We start from the raw sequence: 17,727 nt of genomic DNA, 5'->3' as shown, positions 1-17,727 counted from the left end.
TCAAGAGAGGGGAAAATGGACGGATTAGCAAATGATCTCATTCCAGGGACCTGCCTCTAATATCTAACTTGGAAATACCTGTGGCCGATCATTAGTAATCTATTAAATCCACGGCCTAGAAATGGTTACACCGCCAGCCCCTCTGAGCCAAACGTAGCTGATGCTGCTTTTCCAACCCCCCACCCCCTCCCCCTCACATTCTGGTTAATGAGATACAGAGTCAGACGGCACAGTCGTGCTTTCTCTTCCTTCACCTCTCCCTCTTTCTCTCTGCTCCTGCAGCACACAGTACAGTAATGTTTATCTGCCGCTTCGCTCTCGACTCCTGCACCGACAGCTTAATCCATGCATCCATGCAGTCTCTGACTATCAGGAGCATATGTCTGTGTGTCTAGAGTTTTTCATGTCTTTCATGCACTTTTATGCCTAAATGTTGATGTGCACTACAGTACAGACTATTACTAATTATTTGCGTGTATGATGTGTGTTGCTAAGCCTACATCAGTGTTTATATGCATGCCAATGTGTGTTTGCAAGTGTACTTGTATTAGTCATCTTATGGAGACAAAAATCTGTTCAAATACGAACATGGTGAGGACTCCCTTCAAAAAGCAGGTCCCCACAAGGTGAAGAATTCCAGTTTTAGGGTTAAACTTCGGCTGTTTCCCAGCTCCATACTACACACTTAACATATAACAGTTTAAACAGAAAGTGATGCCGTGACAGTAATGAAACTTTAGAACTTAACAAAAACAAATAAAAGCAAAATGGTTTTCCAAATATTTGACATGTTCCGTTTTGTTTTCTCAGATATTTCTGGAGCTGACTCACCAGCATTTGCAGTTTATTAAATATTTTTGCAGCTGAGTAAAACTTCTATTTCCTTTGTGCATGAGGAAATGGTGCACATCATCAGTTCACTCTTTAATGTGCATACTGATGTTTTCAGTAGGTAGGTTTGTCACGTCTCCAGTGTGAACACACGGCATACTCAAACCTGCTTAGAATTAGTGTGTAGTATGAAAATTGGGATGCATGCTTGGTTTTTTGGTTAAAGTTAGGGTACGCTTAATTTTAGGGTTAGGGTGGGGTTAGGCATGTAGTGGTTATGGTTAAAGCCAGGGTAAGTCTCCAGGGAATGATGATTTGTTTCATGTCTTTCCTGTATTTTTGTGCCAAAATGTGAGACTGCTGACAAGTAAATAAGACCACAACACAATATGTGTGTGTTGTGTAGGTGTATGATGAATGTTTGTGAGTCTAAATACATTTGCTGCACATGTAATATACATAATACATGCATTCATACTGTGGGAAATCAATGCTGGTTCCCACAAGGTAAACTATTACATTTTAGGGTTAAGATTTGGCTTTTGTCACGTTTCGGGGTTGGATGTGTTGTGGTTACAGTTACAGCAAATCTCCAGGTGATGATTGTAAATCAATGAGTGTCCTCCTAAATGACAATGTAGTGTATCTACTTGCTCATGACTGTATATGAAGGAGACATTTTAGTATTTCGTGCCTACATGTGAGTGTGTGGAAATGTGTAAAGACAACAACACAATCCTGTATGTGTATCCTGTGTCACAGGTATGTGGATGTACATGTTGCGTGTTTCTAAGCCAAAACACATGCTGGATGTTGCATGTGCACTGTGTGTGTATTGTCCAGTATATGTGTGTGTGCAGGTACTTGTATTAATCATGTTACAGGGTTACAGTTGCAGGTCCCTGCAGGGTAAACTATAAGCTTTAGTGCTAAGACTTGTTTTTCTGGTTAGTGTTGGGGTTAAGCACAGGGTGGTTAAGTTTCCTGGAAGTGAATTAAAGTCAGCATTATGTCCTCCTAAATGACAAAAACAAGTTTGTGTTATGAGTGTTCATGTTCTTTCATAAATGCAAGCAACTGCATGTGCGTTTTTTGAGTCTTTCTTGTATGTTTGTGCCTAAATATGAGACTACAACACAGAACTGGTTGGTGTGTCCTGCTATGCGTGTGTATGGTGAGTATTTCAAAACCAAAATGTTCAGATCTGAACACTTTTCATACAACAGACTTCCTTTCTCTGCCATGTTTGCCTGTGTGTTTGCAGGTGAAGGTGTGTGTGTGTGTTGATGCTGGCTCTCTGGAGGGGCCCAGTGTGTGTCACGGCGGGCCCGGCTCCCCCTGGATCTAAACAGTATTGACAAACCCATCAGACCTGGTGATGCATTGGGCTCCCCGCTCGCTCCCTTCCGCCTCACCCTCCCGCCCTCAGCGGCGCTGCGGGGCTGCGCTGACATGCTGTCACCTTGGTAACTGCTGCCAGAGAGAGCGGCCTGCTGGGATGGCTGACCCGAGCTGGCGGCCGGCCGGCGAGCTGCAGCAGGAGATGTCACCGGTGGACCCCTGAGGACCGGCCGACCCCTGTCTCTGTCCCCAATCATTGATCCGCCTGCTGTGGAGATTCACCACCGCCTAGGACTCAGATAGGACAGGACACAGACACACACACACACACACACATTAATGCACATTCATAGTCACACATATGCTTGTAAACACACGTATATGATTTAATGTGACGGAGGAAGGATTTGTAACTGTCTCAGAAAGCCAAAACAGATTCTGATCTAACTGATCTCGGTTAGGTGATGTCAAAACTTTAATATCCTGAAATCAAACTAAACTCAACAGTGAACATCAAAAATTGTCCCCAAAAGCATTAACTCAACGCCTCAACTACAAAAACATCTGCCTCAGAATCTATCCAAGAAAGGAGTCATCCTCCATGTGATGTTTGTGCTCAGAAGCAGAAAGTCCTGGCTCGTCTTTGGAGAATCTCTTCTTCTTTTTCTGCTTTTTGAGGTTAGTAAGTCATTACTTGGCAACTTCTGAATCCCTCTCCCCCTGTACGATGGTTCCCAGAGCCAACATAAACAGCGATTGTTGGCACCGGCTCGTTTGGCGGCTGCGGGCGTCGAGTCTCTACAAACGTCAGGGAGTCCTTTTTGAAACGCTGACCAGCTTTCTGACACGGGAGCTTTTTGGAAGCGGCTGAGAATCTCACTGCGAGACGCAGGGCCTGGGTTCAATATCTTGGGTGAGAGGGATTATGGGTAGGGGCTGAGAAGTTTTTTACATCATAGGCTGCGCTTACTATCACTGGGCAGTCATATTCAAACATAACTTTATGTACAGATGCCACTCATGCCAGAGAAAGCTCCTGTAGGAGAATTATTCAGAGGGGCATTCACATTAAATGCATCTTTTCTTTGAAATGTTACACCTTTTATCAAACTCTGACCCCTGGAGACTGATGCTTTACACAAGGTTATGGTCATAACATGTAAATAAAAATGTAAAAAAAAGGAGCAGTTGGACTAATCACAAGTGAACCAACTCCTCAGAATAATGAACAGAAACTCTTTCACTTTTTAATACTTTTGCTCACTCTTTCATTGCAAGACTCCCACATTTTTCTACTTTTACTTTCACTAAATGATGTAATTTTTCTTCTACAAGTAAAATATAGCATGTAAAGCTTCACAAGATGCCACCTTACAGCAGCCTCATCCATGGGGGTGATTGTAGAAACCATCGGCATCAACAAAGTAGCCCTAATTCTTAGAGAGTATCACAGCCTTTGCACAATGCTTTCCAAACACATGTGCGCTGAATGAAAAGCTGCCTCTTCATCATGTCACACCAATAAACAACAGGAGAAGATGTGAAAGATCACTAACTAGCTTCCTGGTTCCCATGGCAACTGATAAAGCAGGGCCGGGCCGTCTTTTGTGACGGATCATCGGCATCGGGTGGAGCACGTGTTTGACCCTGAAACGAGACGGTTGCATGTATGAGACTGAGGTTAATTTGACACAAACAGCTGCATAAAAACAGAAAAGTTGCACAACAGAGTTCTGCAGGAAACTAATTAAGGTGGTGATACAACTTCAGAAATAGTGTGTACCAGAACTATGACTTAGGAAAAACCCATGTAATTCCAAAATGTCAACTTTGTATGAGCTGAGAGAAACAGCCATTGTGAGAAAGCATTTGGAGATAATCCAATTTGTTTTTAAATGGTTTATTTCGCTTAAGAAGAGGGAGAATTTCCCCAAACCAAATAGATAGATAAAAAGCTGAACAATCAGAATTTATCTATCTTTTATAACAGAATATATTCAAAAGAGCAGGAAAAGAGAGAAACGGCATCTCCTAGATATCAGGGCAGTGTCACATTAAATGGCTTTTTTCCCATTTAAATGTGTTTCAGTTGCTGAGCTAACATGTTGTTGCTGCAGCAGTGAAAACGATGTGCTTCCAAATTTGGTGATTTTTTCCAGAGTAACTGCTGGATGAAGCGCTCCTTTATGTGTTCTTCACATAAATAAACCTTTCTGAAAGTACAATGGATGATGTGAAACTGACAGGAGGTTGAAGACAGGAGTGGTTTTTTGTAGATAAGGAGAGACTGACATTTTCACAGGACGGTGTCGACATGTATTTAACTTAACAACTCAAATAAAAAATATATAATAACACATAAGATACATAATGTATCCACTTGACTGAGACTAAAATCAGCATCTGATATTATCTGCATTATGTAAAACGACAGTAAACAAGCAGTGACAATACATATTCTAATGACAGTAATGTCATGTGGCTGGAAAATCCTTTAAAACAGACTTCCTGTTCATGTGTACATGCCTGAAATTTCAGAGTAAAGTTCATAAAAAGACAAACTCTGCCTTAAACAACATGTAAAGTGGCTACACCCCGTTACAAAATCTAAATCTTCACACATCAAAATGTCATCTTTAGTAATTAATTTTGATTAGCAGTTGATTCTGGTGGAGATAACGACAGGAGCGTTTGAATTGTGGAGTCAGCTCAGGCGGCCACTGGGTGGCGCTGTAAGGTCAGGGAAGCTGCAGAGGAGACATTTACTCCTGTGGATTTCATCATCAAGAAGAGAGGGGGTTTTATAGTGAACACATCTGAATTATATTAGTAACGTAAAAGTTTCCTTTATCGTGAAAAAATATTGACAAATAATTATTTAATTCATGTTCTTAATGCTGATAAATATGTGATAAATAATTTGAAAAAAACGACATTAATTATGTGTTCAATGCAATTATTTAAGTGACTGTACTATTAAAATGCTGATTCTTGTCTGTCACTGGCCGTAACAAACAAATAAGTCTATTTTCTGAGCAACCTAATTATGAATAGAATAAGTTTTATCTGCGAGCAGGGATAAATAATGTAAATACAAACATTCATGTAGTATAGAAATCTATTCTCCTGGTCCTGGTGTGGGCCTGTTTGTCACTGCTGCAACCTTCAGTTAAGACACCAAATCTCTCTCAGTGAACAACTGCAACACAACCGAGATAAATTACTGACCGAGGAGGAACCTGCACACACAAGCTGCTCACACACAAACAAATATGTATCTGATTCATTTAATTCTGCTCTTTAAATCCGTGTGTGTGTGTGTGTGTGTGTGTGTGTAGAAGACTGACCTACAGCAAGAAACCCAACCGGGATTCTTTCTCCGGCCAAAAAAACTTCCCCTAGAAAACACAACTTATTACAACAGTGTGCACTGTGTGTGTAAAGTGTTGAGAAAGTTCTCAGTGTCAGTACGATGATGCCAAGAGAGTAGAAATAAAGTAAAAGTTACAAAAAGGAATATTATGGGAGTAAATTTATAGAGAAATGTCGTATATTACACTGTTACTGTTTATAGTTTAGATAATGTTACGCTTTCTAAAATCTCACAGCAGGAATATAATTAAGAACAGAATATTACGGGAATATAACGGTGAAACGGAACTACAAACTAAAACGTTTTTTTGGAGATACATTAAATTAAAATATTATCAGAAAATCAAACACTATAGATACCTACAAGAATATTATACTTTTCTTTACCAATTTTAATTTTAAAACTTTTTTAAAACGTTTTTCATCTCACTTTATTTTGAAAATCCATGTGAGAAATGATCAATAACCGCGCTATTTTCCTGTTTGTTAGTTATAAGTGTATTTGAATTGTTAATTAAGGCTAACACAATCACTCACGTTGTTGCATTGAAGGCGTTAAATCCGCATTTGGAAAGAAGAGAGGGGAGTAAAAACACCACCAACAACATGAGACTACAGCAGGCTTTATGTGCGTTTGAAATGCAGACAGGCAGATGAGGTGCTGAAGCACATTACCTCTGTATGGCTGAGCTGCCTTCAGACTCCATTCACCCCTCCTCTACCTATCCATCCTGCCTGCTCAGAAAACCATGACCTTCACAATTTATAGAGAGGAAACCCCCGAGAGTCACGTCATATTTTAAAAACGTCCTCCTCCTCTTCTTCTTCTCCTTCTTCTTCTCTTCCTGCTGCTGCCAGAGCAGACACTTGATAAGCTCTGTTTACATGTATGGGCCTGTTATCATCTCATGCTTTTATTTAGACACTGTCCTGAATTTTATGGGGTTTTAAAAATATTTTAATGTCACAGTAAGAGAAAAAGTGTCCTCTAATATAATAATAATAATAATAATAATAATAATAATAATAATAATAATAATAATAATAATAAGCTAATTTATTTATATAAATTAACTCAAACTTGTGCCAACTGGCTTTGTTGTAAATAATAACAAGATGATACATGTACAGAAAATTAGTTAAAAAATAATTAAAGCTATAAATTCTTTAACTTTTAATTTGCTGCAGTTAATTATGTAAAAACTAGAATAATGTAACAAAGGCGGAATAATCTCAAAAAAGTGAAACAGTTTTTTTGCATCGCGGTTCCACGGTGATCAAACCAAACAAACGCGGGGCGAATGAAAGAAAAATAAGCTCCTATACTTACTGTAAAATAACAGTAATAATAATAACAATGATCAAAAAGTCAGCAGCCACAACCAGACAGAAGGAGATATTTTCTGAGCGTCTCCTCTTCTTCTGCAGCAGAGATAAATCCATGTGGACGTGAAAGAGGAAGGCTCCCTGTGGAGAGCAGCTCAGAATAATCCATATTCATGTGCTCGACACGTGGAGTAAATACAGTATGAGAGAGGGAGAGAGAGAGAGGGGGGAACTATTGTGTATATGCACGTTTTCACCAGGTCGGAATGAGCCTGACACCGACCTGCTATATACATGTCAGTGGATTTACTCTGTGTAAGTGACATCCAGTGGAAGCATAACACGACTGCTGGTGTAACTACACCAGTGTATGATATATTAAACCTTATTAAAAGTATAAACAGCCTGTGTTTACGGTGCTTTCACCCTCTACACAGACATGTACACTGATAGTAAATATAATTAAAGACGTGTTATAATTAAAAAGTGAACTAAAGTGTGTTAAATGAACGTTATAAGCACGTTACATCATATTTACAGCTGTAAATCAGCAGCAGTTAAATAATGAAATACACTCAAGTTAGGTTTAAAGACTATTATTTGCTCAGGAGTCTGTATAAAATATAAATCTGTGGAATTAGATTATTTTATTAGATTTATGTGGCCATATTTGATGTCAGTGTCAGTGGCTGATTGAAGGGCGCACGCTGTTGACAGCCACGTGAAATATGAACAATAAGTAGACATGAAAAAGTTTGGTTTTTATAGGACAGATCCCTCCACTTCCCCTGCACCGCTCAGGTCTTGTTTTAAAGGGCAGAGCGCTGTGACAACGAGCCCGCTTTAATTAGAGCGAATGGGCGCGACGAGCCACGTTGGGGCCACTGGCGTCCTAAATCACTGGCGAGGGGGGAAAACAAAAAAAAAATGCTCCCAGGGCCTGAACATACCGGTGCACACACACTAACACACACATAAACGCGTAGGGCCTGCCGTATACACACCCATGCTGCATGCTGCCAACGTGGTTTTGAAGACCCATGAAAAAAGCAAAGCTGTTGGAGAATAGGCGGATCAAAACCCATTATGAGATTTGAAACTCTTTTTTGTGTCGCCTTTGGTTAAAAAAAAACTCTCACTAGATTTGTATATTTTCTAAAAAGCCATGCAAGCTGCAGGCTGCTTTTTGTGGGATCCACATGCGTGTAAACGCGCGCAGGTCTGGGATTTGTAGTAGTCAACTTGCAGGAGAACAGAGAGGAACCTCCAGTGTTCCTCTCTGTGGTGAAGGTCTTGTGAGTTGGCCAGGCTTATTTTAGCGGGTCATGTGACTTTGCATTGGGTTTTTCTACAGAGAAGCAGGAACTGCATACATAATGAGCAAAGGACATATATAAACAACATCAGGCCACAGTGCAGCCTCATGTGCACGTGACAGAAAAGCATATTATTGTTTTTCTATCATGCAACAGTTTTAGTTTAAATACAAATAAATGAGCAGTCTAAGCTTATTTTGCCTCATAATTAGCCTCAATTATTTTCTTTAACGTTTTAAAACGACCTTGCGAAACGACCTTAACGCCATTTGTAAATAAATGTAGTGGGATGTAGAAAGTTTTGAGGGGCTGCGTGTTATGGCGTGTCTCTGCTGCCACTTTTACTAATGGAGACAAAGAAAAATGATGCCTACTTCTCTATATCATTGAATTCAGTTGCTAAGCAACTAGTATGGGAAATCATCCGCGAAATTCAAATCCTGCAGCGCGAGGACACGTTTTGTGAGTTTTGCTGAATAGGCGTGCAAGAGAGAAAAAAAAAGTTTGAAACCCAGGAAGACGTTTGCCTCTTAGTGCAGCCGTGACGAAAAATAGTCCAGTTGTTAGAAATAAAATAAATTATAAAGCACAGCCAAAGTACAGCCTGAGTCATTTAGTATTATTACGGGAAATAGAATAATACAGAACAGTCACACGCGCTACATCAGTGCCTCTATTTTCTCATGCTTTCTTGGGCCTGTCCCGCAAAAACCCCTCCGCTCCAAGCCCTGTCAAAAAGTCCTGACACACAACAGTCGTGATATTAATCCGCGTCAAACAGCCCTTCACTGTTTTCATCCTCAGTATCTACACTGTACTGGAGGCTGAGCCATGAGGGGCTGAGCTCAGCTTTTTGGACAGACACAGTCAATAAGCTGAGTGTGACCCAGTGCCCCGGATACTAAAACAACAACATGTCAGCTCAGAGTTAACACAGTACCTGGAGAACACACCTGCAGAGGCTGAGCTGGGGAAGCATTAGGACACTTTTAGTTCCTGCACTCATTCATAATCTTCAGAGCAGACAGCTTAATGCTGCTTTTTGTTATTCCGGTGAATGTAAATCAATTATTTTGCAGATTAGAGCTTTGTGTTGAAGAGGTCGCTCATAAAGCAGCCTGATAATTAGGTGTTTATCAGTGTGGTGTGATGCAGTGTCTGGACTATATAAGCTGCAACGTAAATATTACATAACATGCAGTCAGGGCTATACATCAACCCCACACACACACTCACACACACAACATGGACGCGTCTATTACCCGTTCGATTTTTCTCTCTCTATAAGAAATGTCAATGCTCTTTAATTTTGGTTTTCCTACTACAGAATATAAGTCGTCCATGCTGCAGGCTGAGGTTATGGGCTCGTGCTTTTTGCCCAAGGCCTGAAGAGGCAGCAGATGTAAACAAACAGACGAGCCATTGTGCAGGCCCTGCAACTGCAGCCGCACTGTTTCATTTAAATGGTAATATACAGTTATGGGATCATGATAACAAACCGTGGTGGACATTTATTTAAGCTCAGACGATAACGTGGGATCGTATGAGCTCTTAAACCCGCGAATTCTATATAAATACGATCGTTTTTATATTTATTAAATAAATAAAATCACATTTTGCAGCTTTAAAGGTGGAATATTTCCATTCTCTACACAGCCTTTGCTCTGCTTTATTATAACAGAGGTTATTATTAGCTCGCAGCTTCATCTGGGACAAAATAGTCCACCATTTTCTTCATTAGCTTCTGCATGCAAAAAATAGCACACAGGGTAATTCCCCCTTCCAAAATAAAAGACACAAATATTTACGGTAGGAGTATAAATTTCAAAACACAGGATGACTGCATTTCATTCTAACAAATTTATTGTGTCTCAATCAGCTCGTACGGAACCACTACTGAAATTAAATTACAATCAAATGATCACATCAAAATATACCCTTATTACCTAGAACAACGGTCAATGTCAGCTTATGATGATTTGTGCTCCTTTAGAAACGATAATACAAAATGAAAACAAATAAGGGCAACAACAAAAAAAATATATAAAGGAAAAAAAATAAAACAAGAAAAAGGGGAAAGCATCTTACACAAGTTCCTTGGGGGGAAAATAAATTACCGTTTGGAATAATTCATATGTATTCCGAATAAAATATTAAAACAAGTCATTCTGATGAAAAATATAAAGTAAATAACTCAGATCAGTATCTGATCTAGTGATCTATATTGCCGGCTTTACAGAGTTTTTGTTTATTAAAACCTACCAAAGAATACTGCTTAGAAAGGGCAGCATTAATAGTATATCCACAGCACCCACTCAGTCACACTTGGCAACAGATTTTCAGATTTTTTTTCTCAAATAAGTGCAGCTGAAGTCTTTTCAAATGTCTTATGCTCTATTTGTTGGAAAAAAGAAGAAGAAATCCACTCACGGTGTCAAAGTCCATTAAATAATAATAATTAAAAAAAAACCCAAAGAAGGTGATCTTTGAGATCAGGCGAGGAAGGAGGGAGGGGGGACAGTCCTGGTCCTGGTTGTCTTTTCTTTCATGAGGGCCTCAACATGGGGGAGAGAAAAACAAAAAATCCCTAATCCTCCGCGTGCGTGTGTGTGTCAAACGAAACCATGCAATCCACCTCAGAAAAAAAATGTAATTGCTGTAAATCATGATGGAAGCTTCGTGGATGTCACTCTTCTTCATATTGTTGCAGTTTTTCCCCCCTCTTGTTATTGTTGGGCATTGGAAGAGAGGGAGAGGAGAGGGGGGAGAAGAGGAGGAGGTGGGGTAGGCGGTTCAGTCCCATTTCTAAATATACAAAATGCCTGCTCCTTTGTTTTCTTCAATCAAACACAGGATAATGAAGGGGGAATATTTTTTGGAAGTGGAGGGAAGAGAAAAAATCATAAAAAACAATGCTTGGTTTCCTCTCGGTGTGTTTTAATGCGCCAAAATTACCTGGTGGAATGAACTTGTAGTTGTCACCCTCTGGTCGCTCGCTTCACTTGCATCTTTTAAGTAATCTACTAAAAAATGCCCCTGAAAGAAAAAAGCAGAAGGAACCTTTTAGGTTAAGACATTTTAGGGCCTGGAAGAAGGTTAACGGTGCGTTTTTTTTCTGAGGGGATTGGGAGGAAAAAGGGGGGAAAGGTTGCTGTTTTTTTTCTTTCTGTTTTTTTCTGGTGAAAAATAGATAACACATTTGCAGTCTTATTCATATTCCCTCACAATCACAGTATCAAAAAATTTGGCTATCCTGGCGATAGTCTGTATGTTTTTTAATCAGTTTAATTTCATATAAAATATTCTTGTGTGCTGTTCTATGTTTCACTGAACATTCTTTTGCAGTCCATGGAGGGGGGCGGTGTTTCTGCACTCACATTGCCGACCTGAGAGTACACATCCTCCGGCGTCTGTGCCACTCCTGGGGGCGTCATCCGTTTTTCCTTCTGTCTCCTATTGCAAAACCACACTCTAACCACCTCTTTCTCCAGCTGCAAGTTGTCCGCCAGGGTGCTGATCTCCTGGGCCGAGGGCTTGGGGCATTTTAGGAAGTGGCTCTCCAAAGCCCCCTTGACGCTCACTTCGATGGACGTGCGCTTCTTTCGCTTCCTCCCCTGCGCCGCGATCTTGTCGATGCTGGTGGGGCTGCCGGTGGACGAGTCGGCCTCCTCAAGCCACTTGTTTAACAAAGGCTTGAGCTTGCACATGTTTTTGAAGCTGAGCTGCAGAGCCTCGAATCTGCAAATGGTTGTCTGAGAGAAAACGTTCCCGTACAGGGTGCCCAAAGCCAAGCCGACGTCCGCCTGCGTAAAGCCCAGTTTGATCCTCCGCTGTTTGAACTGCTTGGCGAACTGTTCCAGGTCGTCCGAGGTCGGCGTGTCGTCGTCCGAGTGCGGGTCGTGGCTGTTGACGCCGCCGTGGTGCTGGTGATGCGGATGCTGGTGGTGATGGTGGTGGTGGTGGCTGCCGTGGTCCAGATCCGGGGTGTCCCCCCTCACTAAGCCCGGGTGTACCAGGCTCTGGCTCCCAGGACTCAGCATCCCGTTCACAGTGAACCCCCCCGGCTGGGAGTAGATCAGCGACTGCTGCTGCTGCTGGCCCCCGGATATGGAGTTAATGTGAGCCGCAGTCGTGCTCCCCCAAGCCCCGGCGTGAGTCTGGTGGGGAGCTAAGTGAGGGGGCCTGTGGTGCAGCGCGGTGCCCGTGTGCAGATCGTCTCTGCCGGAGTTTTTCACGTCCTGCTGCTGCGGGCTGCCCGTCATCCCGACGGGACTCGACGACCAGGGCGATCCGGCTTCAGCTGCAGCGACCGCGGCTGCAGCTGCGGCCGCTGCGGCGTGCGGGAGGGATGTCACCCACTGATGGGCATGGCTCAGCATGTGTCCCCCGTTGCTCGCTGCCATTGCGCCTTGCATAAAGTCACTCTGTACCATCTTGACCGAGGGGTCTCCCCTGTAGCCCCCAGACCCCGAGGTAACCGCAGCACTGCCCGGCTGCATGCCACCACCTCCGGAGTCAGAGTGCACGATAGAGCCGGACGATAAGATGCTATTGCTGGGCAGATAAGGATTGGAAGCCGCGGTGGCCATTCCGTCAACCCTTATGAATATGTTTGTGGATAACCCCCCTCCCTTTTTACAGTCACTTCTTTCGAGCGGGCAAATTGTATCTCATGAATTATTCAAACTTTAAAAGTATGGGTAGGTTTTTGGCAAATACCATCGACGTGCGTAAAAAAAAAAAAGACGCCAAAAAACCTTGAAAAGCGGTGGCAGAAAACTGAATAAAATCCGCATGTATTTACAACATTCTACTTCAAACAGTTCTGCATGGATATGGAGGAATAAAAATCCAGGTTTTCTCAAAAGCCCTTTGAAACCATGTGCAGTCCGTTTGGAAAGTTTCTGCGCCGGGATGAAAATTGTGAGCATTAAAATTCAAATATACAGGAAAAAGGAGTTGTCCCAAACAAACTTTTGGAGGTCGCAAAAAACAAAAAGCCTCGCAAATTCTCCACAATGTACAAAGTCCCAGTTTATGTCCCCTTTGGATGTGAAAAACATTAGCAGAGTGTCCTTAGTTCTTTTGTAATTCAGTCGCCGAGATTTCTCCCTCGCTTTATTCTTTTCTCTCTCTTCTTTTATAGCACTGTAGAGCCTCTCTCTTTGTTCTGTTTTGATGTATATAAACCTGCCAAACCGCAAACTCCCGTTGAAGTACAGTCCAGTATAACAGTGCACGGCGCTGCTTGCGAGCCTCTTCTCTCATTCGCTTGTTCTCTCTCTCCACCTCTCTCTCTCTATATCTCTCTCTCTCTCTCCCTCTCTCTCCCTGACAGGCCGTGTAGCCCCGCCCCCTCCCCCCTCCCTTCTCTCCCCCCACCCTCTCCCTCCACCACTCCGCGAGTTCCCGACGACGCGCGGATGTTTACCCCGTGCGTCCCCGTTGATTGGTTACCCGGGGTGTGATTGGCAGCTCTCGCCAGCCTTGCTCCGGGCTGCACGAGGCCCTCCTTCCGGCTGTTCCAATTGGCTGGTTTTTAATTGCAGTCCAAACAAAACGGGGGAAGACAACTTGGTAGTAAATAGTAGCGAGATACTAGTACACAAACAGGGGTGGGGGGGTAAATAAAAGAGTCGATAAACTGTGACCTCTAGTTTGTGATCATCGTGAGTCAAACCAACAGAATGATGTGTTTTATATCAGAAAAGCTTAAATACAGGCTTCCCTCTGTGTTTATATAGAAGTACACCTGTTTGAAAGAAGAAGTTTTAACACCAGACAGACTCATGTCAGCTCAGACAGAAGGATAAACTCTATTCAGTCAATAAAATATAGGTTTACCCTGTTTTTCTTCATGCAATTGGCTTCATTCTGACATTTTACAATCTATTGGTGACAATTCTAATTATCTGCAAACCTGACCTGATTGTGTAATACAATGCTGCCATGGTTAGGGATTCAATTCCCTCTGGGCCACTGATGAAAAATATAGTTAAGGCTTAGAGTGGAAGACAAAAGGTGCCCTCAGTGGTACATGGTTAATCTTGTTGTATGAACCTACATGGCTTGATGAGACGCATGTTGTGGTCAAATGCTTAGACAAAGTGTTTTGTCATAATTTAAAGTTTAAGAGGATACAAAGTTGTGATTTTAATCCAGTAAAACCATCATTCTGCAGCTGAAGTTGATGCACCTCAGAGCAGTATGTGAGAGAGAGAGAGAGAGAGGGGACAAGTGCAGCCCTGCATCGGCTCCTCAGGAGTTAACGCACAAAGGTTGCGGGGATGCTTCCATGCGGAAATGCAGCGCACAGGCAACCTCACTGAGGCACAGTGAAAAGAGGAAAGTGGCAACCAAAACAAGGGGCAAACTGAGCAGTCCTTGGGGGGATTTTGTGTGTGTGTGTGTGTGGAGGGGAGGTGACGAAGCTGGAGAAAAATCTCCCTTAACATAACATGTGCACCATCCCTCAGGATGACCACACAACCCCAGAGAAGAATGGGAGGGGGGTGGTTTGTCAGGGCGTGGGACCCCTATATGGACGCACCCATGGGTGGTAACAAGTGCCAGATATACGGCTCCCACCGCTACCCGGTGGTTTGAGTGTGGAGGTGTCTGCAGCCTGCTGCACCTGGCCGAAGCAGGGCCTGTGGCAGGTGAGTCCCTGTCAGGATTAGGTGTGTTTTGTACGTAGGTTAGAAGCACATGTCATGTGTTAAACCTCAGAAGCTCTGCAAAGCAAAGCTGATGATGCAAAGATTTTATTGCAAAAGGGATTTAAGGGTGAATATAAGGCAGTGTAGTAGTAGTGTACTCCACGCCAGTGCCCCCCTTCTTCTTCTTCTTCTCATCCCAGTAGATTTAATTTGGACTGGGCTCAAAACCGAGGGAGCCTCGTGGATTTGTTTACATTGAATAGGCAGGCTAGGGGCCAGAGCCATGGGGCCCCTCTATTCATTAATATACAGTGAGGATTTCTGTCTAAATTACTGCTGTTCAATCCACACTGCACGCTTTGAAAGGGCGTCTCAGGCGGCCAGCAGAAACGTGACACCCAGGGTACGTATGCAGAGGAGAGGAGAGGGCTCCATGCACGAGATAACCCTTCAAAAACGAAAAAAAAGACATAATATATATAAAGGGTGAGTCAAAAGCCAGTTCAGAAATGCTCCCCGAAACCACCGTGCGCAGATATAAAAAACCTCCTCTCTGATATATGATGTGTTTATTATTTATTTGCTTATTATAAAAAGGTCCCCAAGTTCCCTGCTGGGGGAGTTCATTTATTTTGTATGCAAGGAAAAAAAGAAAGAAAGAAAAGGGGGGAGAGGAAAAAAAATCATCCCCAAGTATAACAAGAGACGAACAGTTAGTGCTGATTTTCATTTGCATAAATTTTCATATATTTTAGTGAAAATAATAGCGGGAGCCGAGGAGTGCTCCTGCTCAGTTGAGGCAGAGGAAAGAAAATCTTAGGGAGCACCGAGTCGTAGGGAAAGGGAGATAACCATTTACAGACTGCGTGTGAACAATGTGAAGCTATTTCCCCCTTTTTCTTGGACACAAGGTAAGTCAACAATTATCTATGCGGATTTTCTTTTTACGCTCGAGGAATGTTGGAGTTTATCGCCTTCTCGCGCAGTTCTCTGCTGCAGCTCCAACACCGCTTCCTTCCTTACAGACTCTTAGTTGCTTTAAATGATATTTCTGCGCCGATGTGCGGCCACATCTTCTGTAACTTATATTTAAAACCGAATTTCAAATGCGTGTCCTTTCCCTTTTTTTTCTCCCATGAATGCGTAAAAATCAATACGCGCGCCGCTGTTTGCTTTTGCGCCCTCGCTTTTTCTTTCTCTCTTTTTTTTTTTGGTTTTTTATATAAATAGCGGCCAGATGGATAAGCTGAGCTGTTTTGTAGTGAATGTCCACCGAAGAAAAGTGCAATCAATCACATTTTAAGCAGGGAGAGAGGGAGAGAGAAGGGGGGAGGAGGAGGAGGAGGGCTGGGGGGTGAGGTAGAGAGAGAGAGAGAGAGACCCCTCGGTTGAATCCTCCAGAGGGATCGCGTAGGCAAGTGCAATATGAAATCGTTTAATATAAATCGATCTCGCCCGCTGCAAAGTTTGTTTAAAGTTTATATGCAGCAGCAGCCCGCGCGACCGCAGCCCGCTCCTAAACTGCACTCATCAAGGCAGACGAAGCTCGTGATTGCTTATAAATAGCCTGGATTTGAATGAATGTCGACCGGTTTCTCTGTTTTCTTGTTTTGGAGCTGCTCCAAGGACAGAAATGTCAGGAAAACTCAAACTAAAACGACTGATTTTTCTAAGAAATAAAAAAATGCGCAGATGTAAAAAAAGAGATCCGGTCACAAGCAATTACTTAAGCAGACAGCATCATCCTTAGAGCTAAAAACACATCATTTCAGTCTGTCACAACTTTCTGCCACAACTCACAAAGTCTATCACTGACGGTCTATCACACATTAACCCGAATTTTCTGGTTTTTGCTTTTATATTATTTTTTTCTCACGGGTTAACTCCTTCTCCCTTCATTGATGGGGAGTGCATTTCTGAGCCCAGCACTTGGTCGCCATGGTGAGCCCAATAAAAGGGGGGAACACTAGTCGCATTAAGCTGTATGTTTGTGCACTGGAGTCGAGATGAAAAGAGCCTCGGTTGTCCCGGGCCAAGCAGCAGCAGCAGCAGCACCGGTGCTGGGCGGTAACGCGTTACAGTAACGCCAATACTCCACGCGTGGAACGGGAAATAACACGCTGCTATTTTCGCTCTAATTGTGCTTTTGTAGTTTTAGTTGTAATTCTCAGGCTGTGACTGTGTCACCGTCTCATGCAGCTTTTATCACAGTTTATCTGTGGCTGTCTTACTTCACCTCAGTGGAAACGTTACTTTGGTTTTAAACCTGGTTGGTAACTGGGTTAGAGAGGCACCTAAGTTATCGCGATATTACAAACTGTGGTGCGTAACTGAAAAGTAAAGTAACGCACTACTTTCGATATGGAAATAGTCGACAAATTATTCTGATTGGTTTCATCTTTTACAGGTTTGACTTAAAGGAAATGAGGGAATCGTGTATTTAGAATGAGCTGTGGATAGCTGTTGCTTCACTCAGGCTGGAGGTGAAATATTATTGGAAGTCATTGTTGGCTTCATCATAAATAATAATAATAAAATCATAACTGCCGCCAGGTGTCGCGCTCACTCGTGATGCAAATGCTGCAAATATGTAAAAACCTACACTGCAAAAAACCATCCATCTTTATGTCAAATTCAAAAATAATTCTCATGTTTCTATTGTAATTAGGTGTGAGTATTTATTTATTTTTCAAAATAAAAGTCTGACCATGCTGAGCTGATTCCACCTGTACAGTTTTTAACTTTCCTCTGAGAAGTAGTTTTCAAGAAAGAACATTTGATTTTTTTATTTAACAAGCTGCTAAAGATATTTTGCACTGTAACCACCTCACTGTGAGCCACTGACTGTTTTCTTTTTTTAAAGTGAGACTGAATGCCACTCA

The 17,727-nt window shown here is 42.4% G+C and overlaps 1 protein-coding gene across 1 annotated transcript; it reads right to left on the bottom strand.

Moving 5' to 3' along the window:
* Positions 1–10,031: 10,031 nt before the first annotated feature.
* On the bottom strand, positions 10,032–13,495 carry pou3f3b (POU class 3 homeobox 3b). The gene is made up of 2 exons (XM_018661211.2): positions 11,564–13,495; positions 10,032–11,222 (listed from the first exon to the last, which is right to left on the bottom strand). The coding sequence occupies exons 1-2, from the start codon at positions 12,773–12,775 to the stop codon at positions 11,124–11,126; spliced, it is 1,311 nt and encodes a 436-aa protein (XP_018516727.1). The 5' UTR covers positions 12,776–13,495; the 3' UTR covers positions 10,032–11,123.
* Positions 13,496–17,727: the final 4,232 nt, after the last annotated feature.

Source organism: Lates calcarifer, linkage group LG7_2 (genome assembly GCF_001640805.2).
Source record: "Lates calcarifer isolate ASB-BC8 linkage group LG7_2, TLL_Latcal_v3, whole genome shotgun sequence".
Lineage (NCBI taxonomy): Eukaryota > Metazoa > Chordata > Actinopteri > Centropomidae > Lates > Lates calcarifer.
This window is presented reverse-complemented; position numbering and strand designations above follow the sequence as displayed.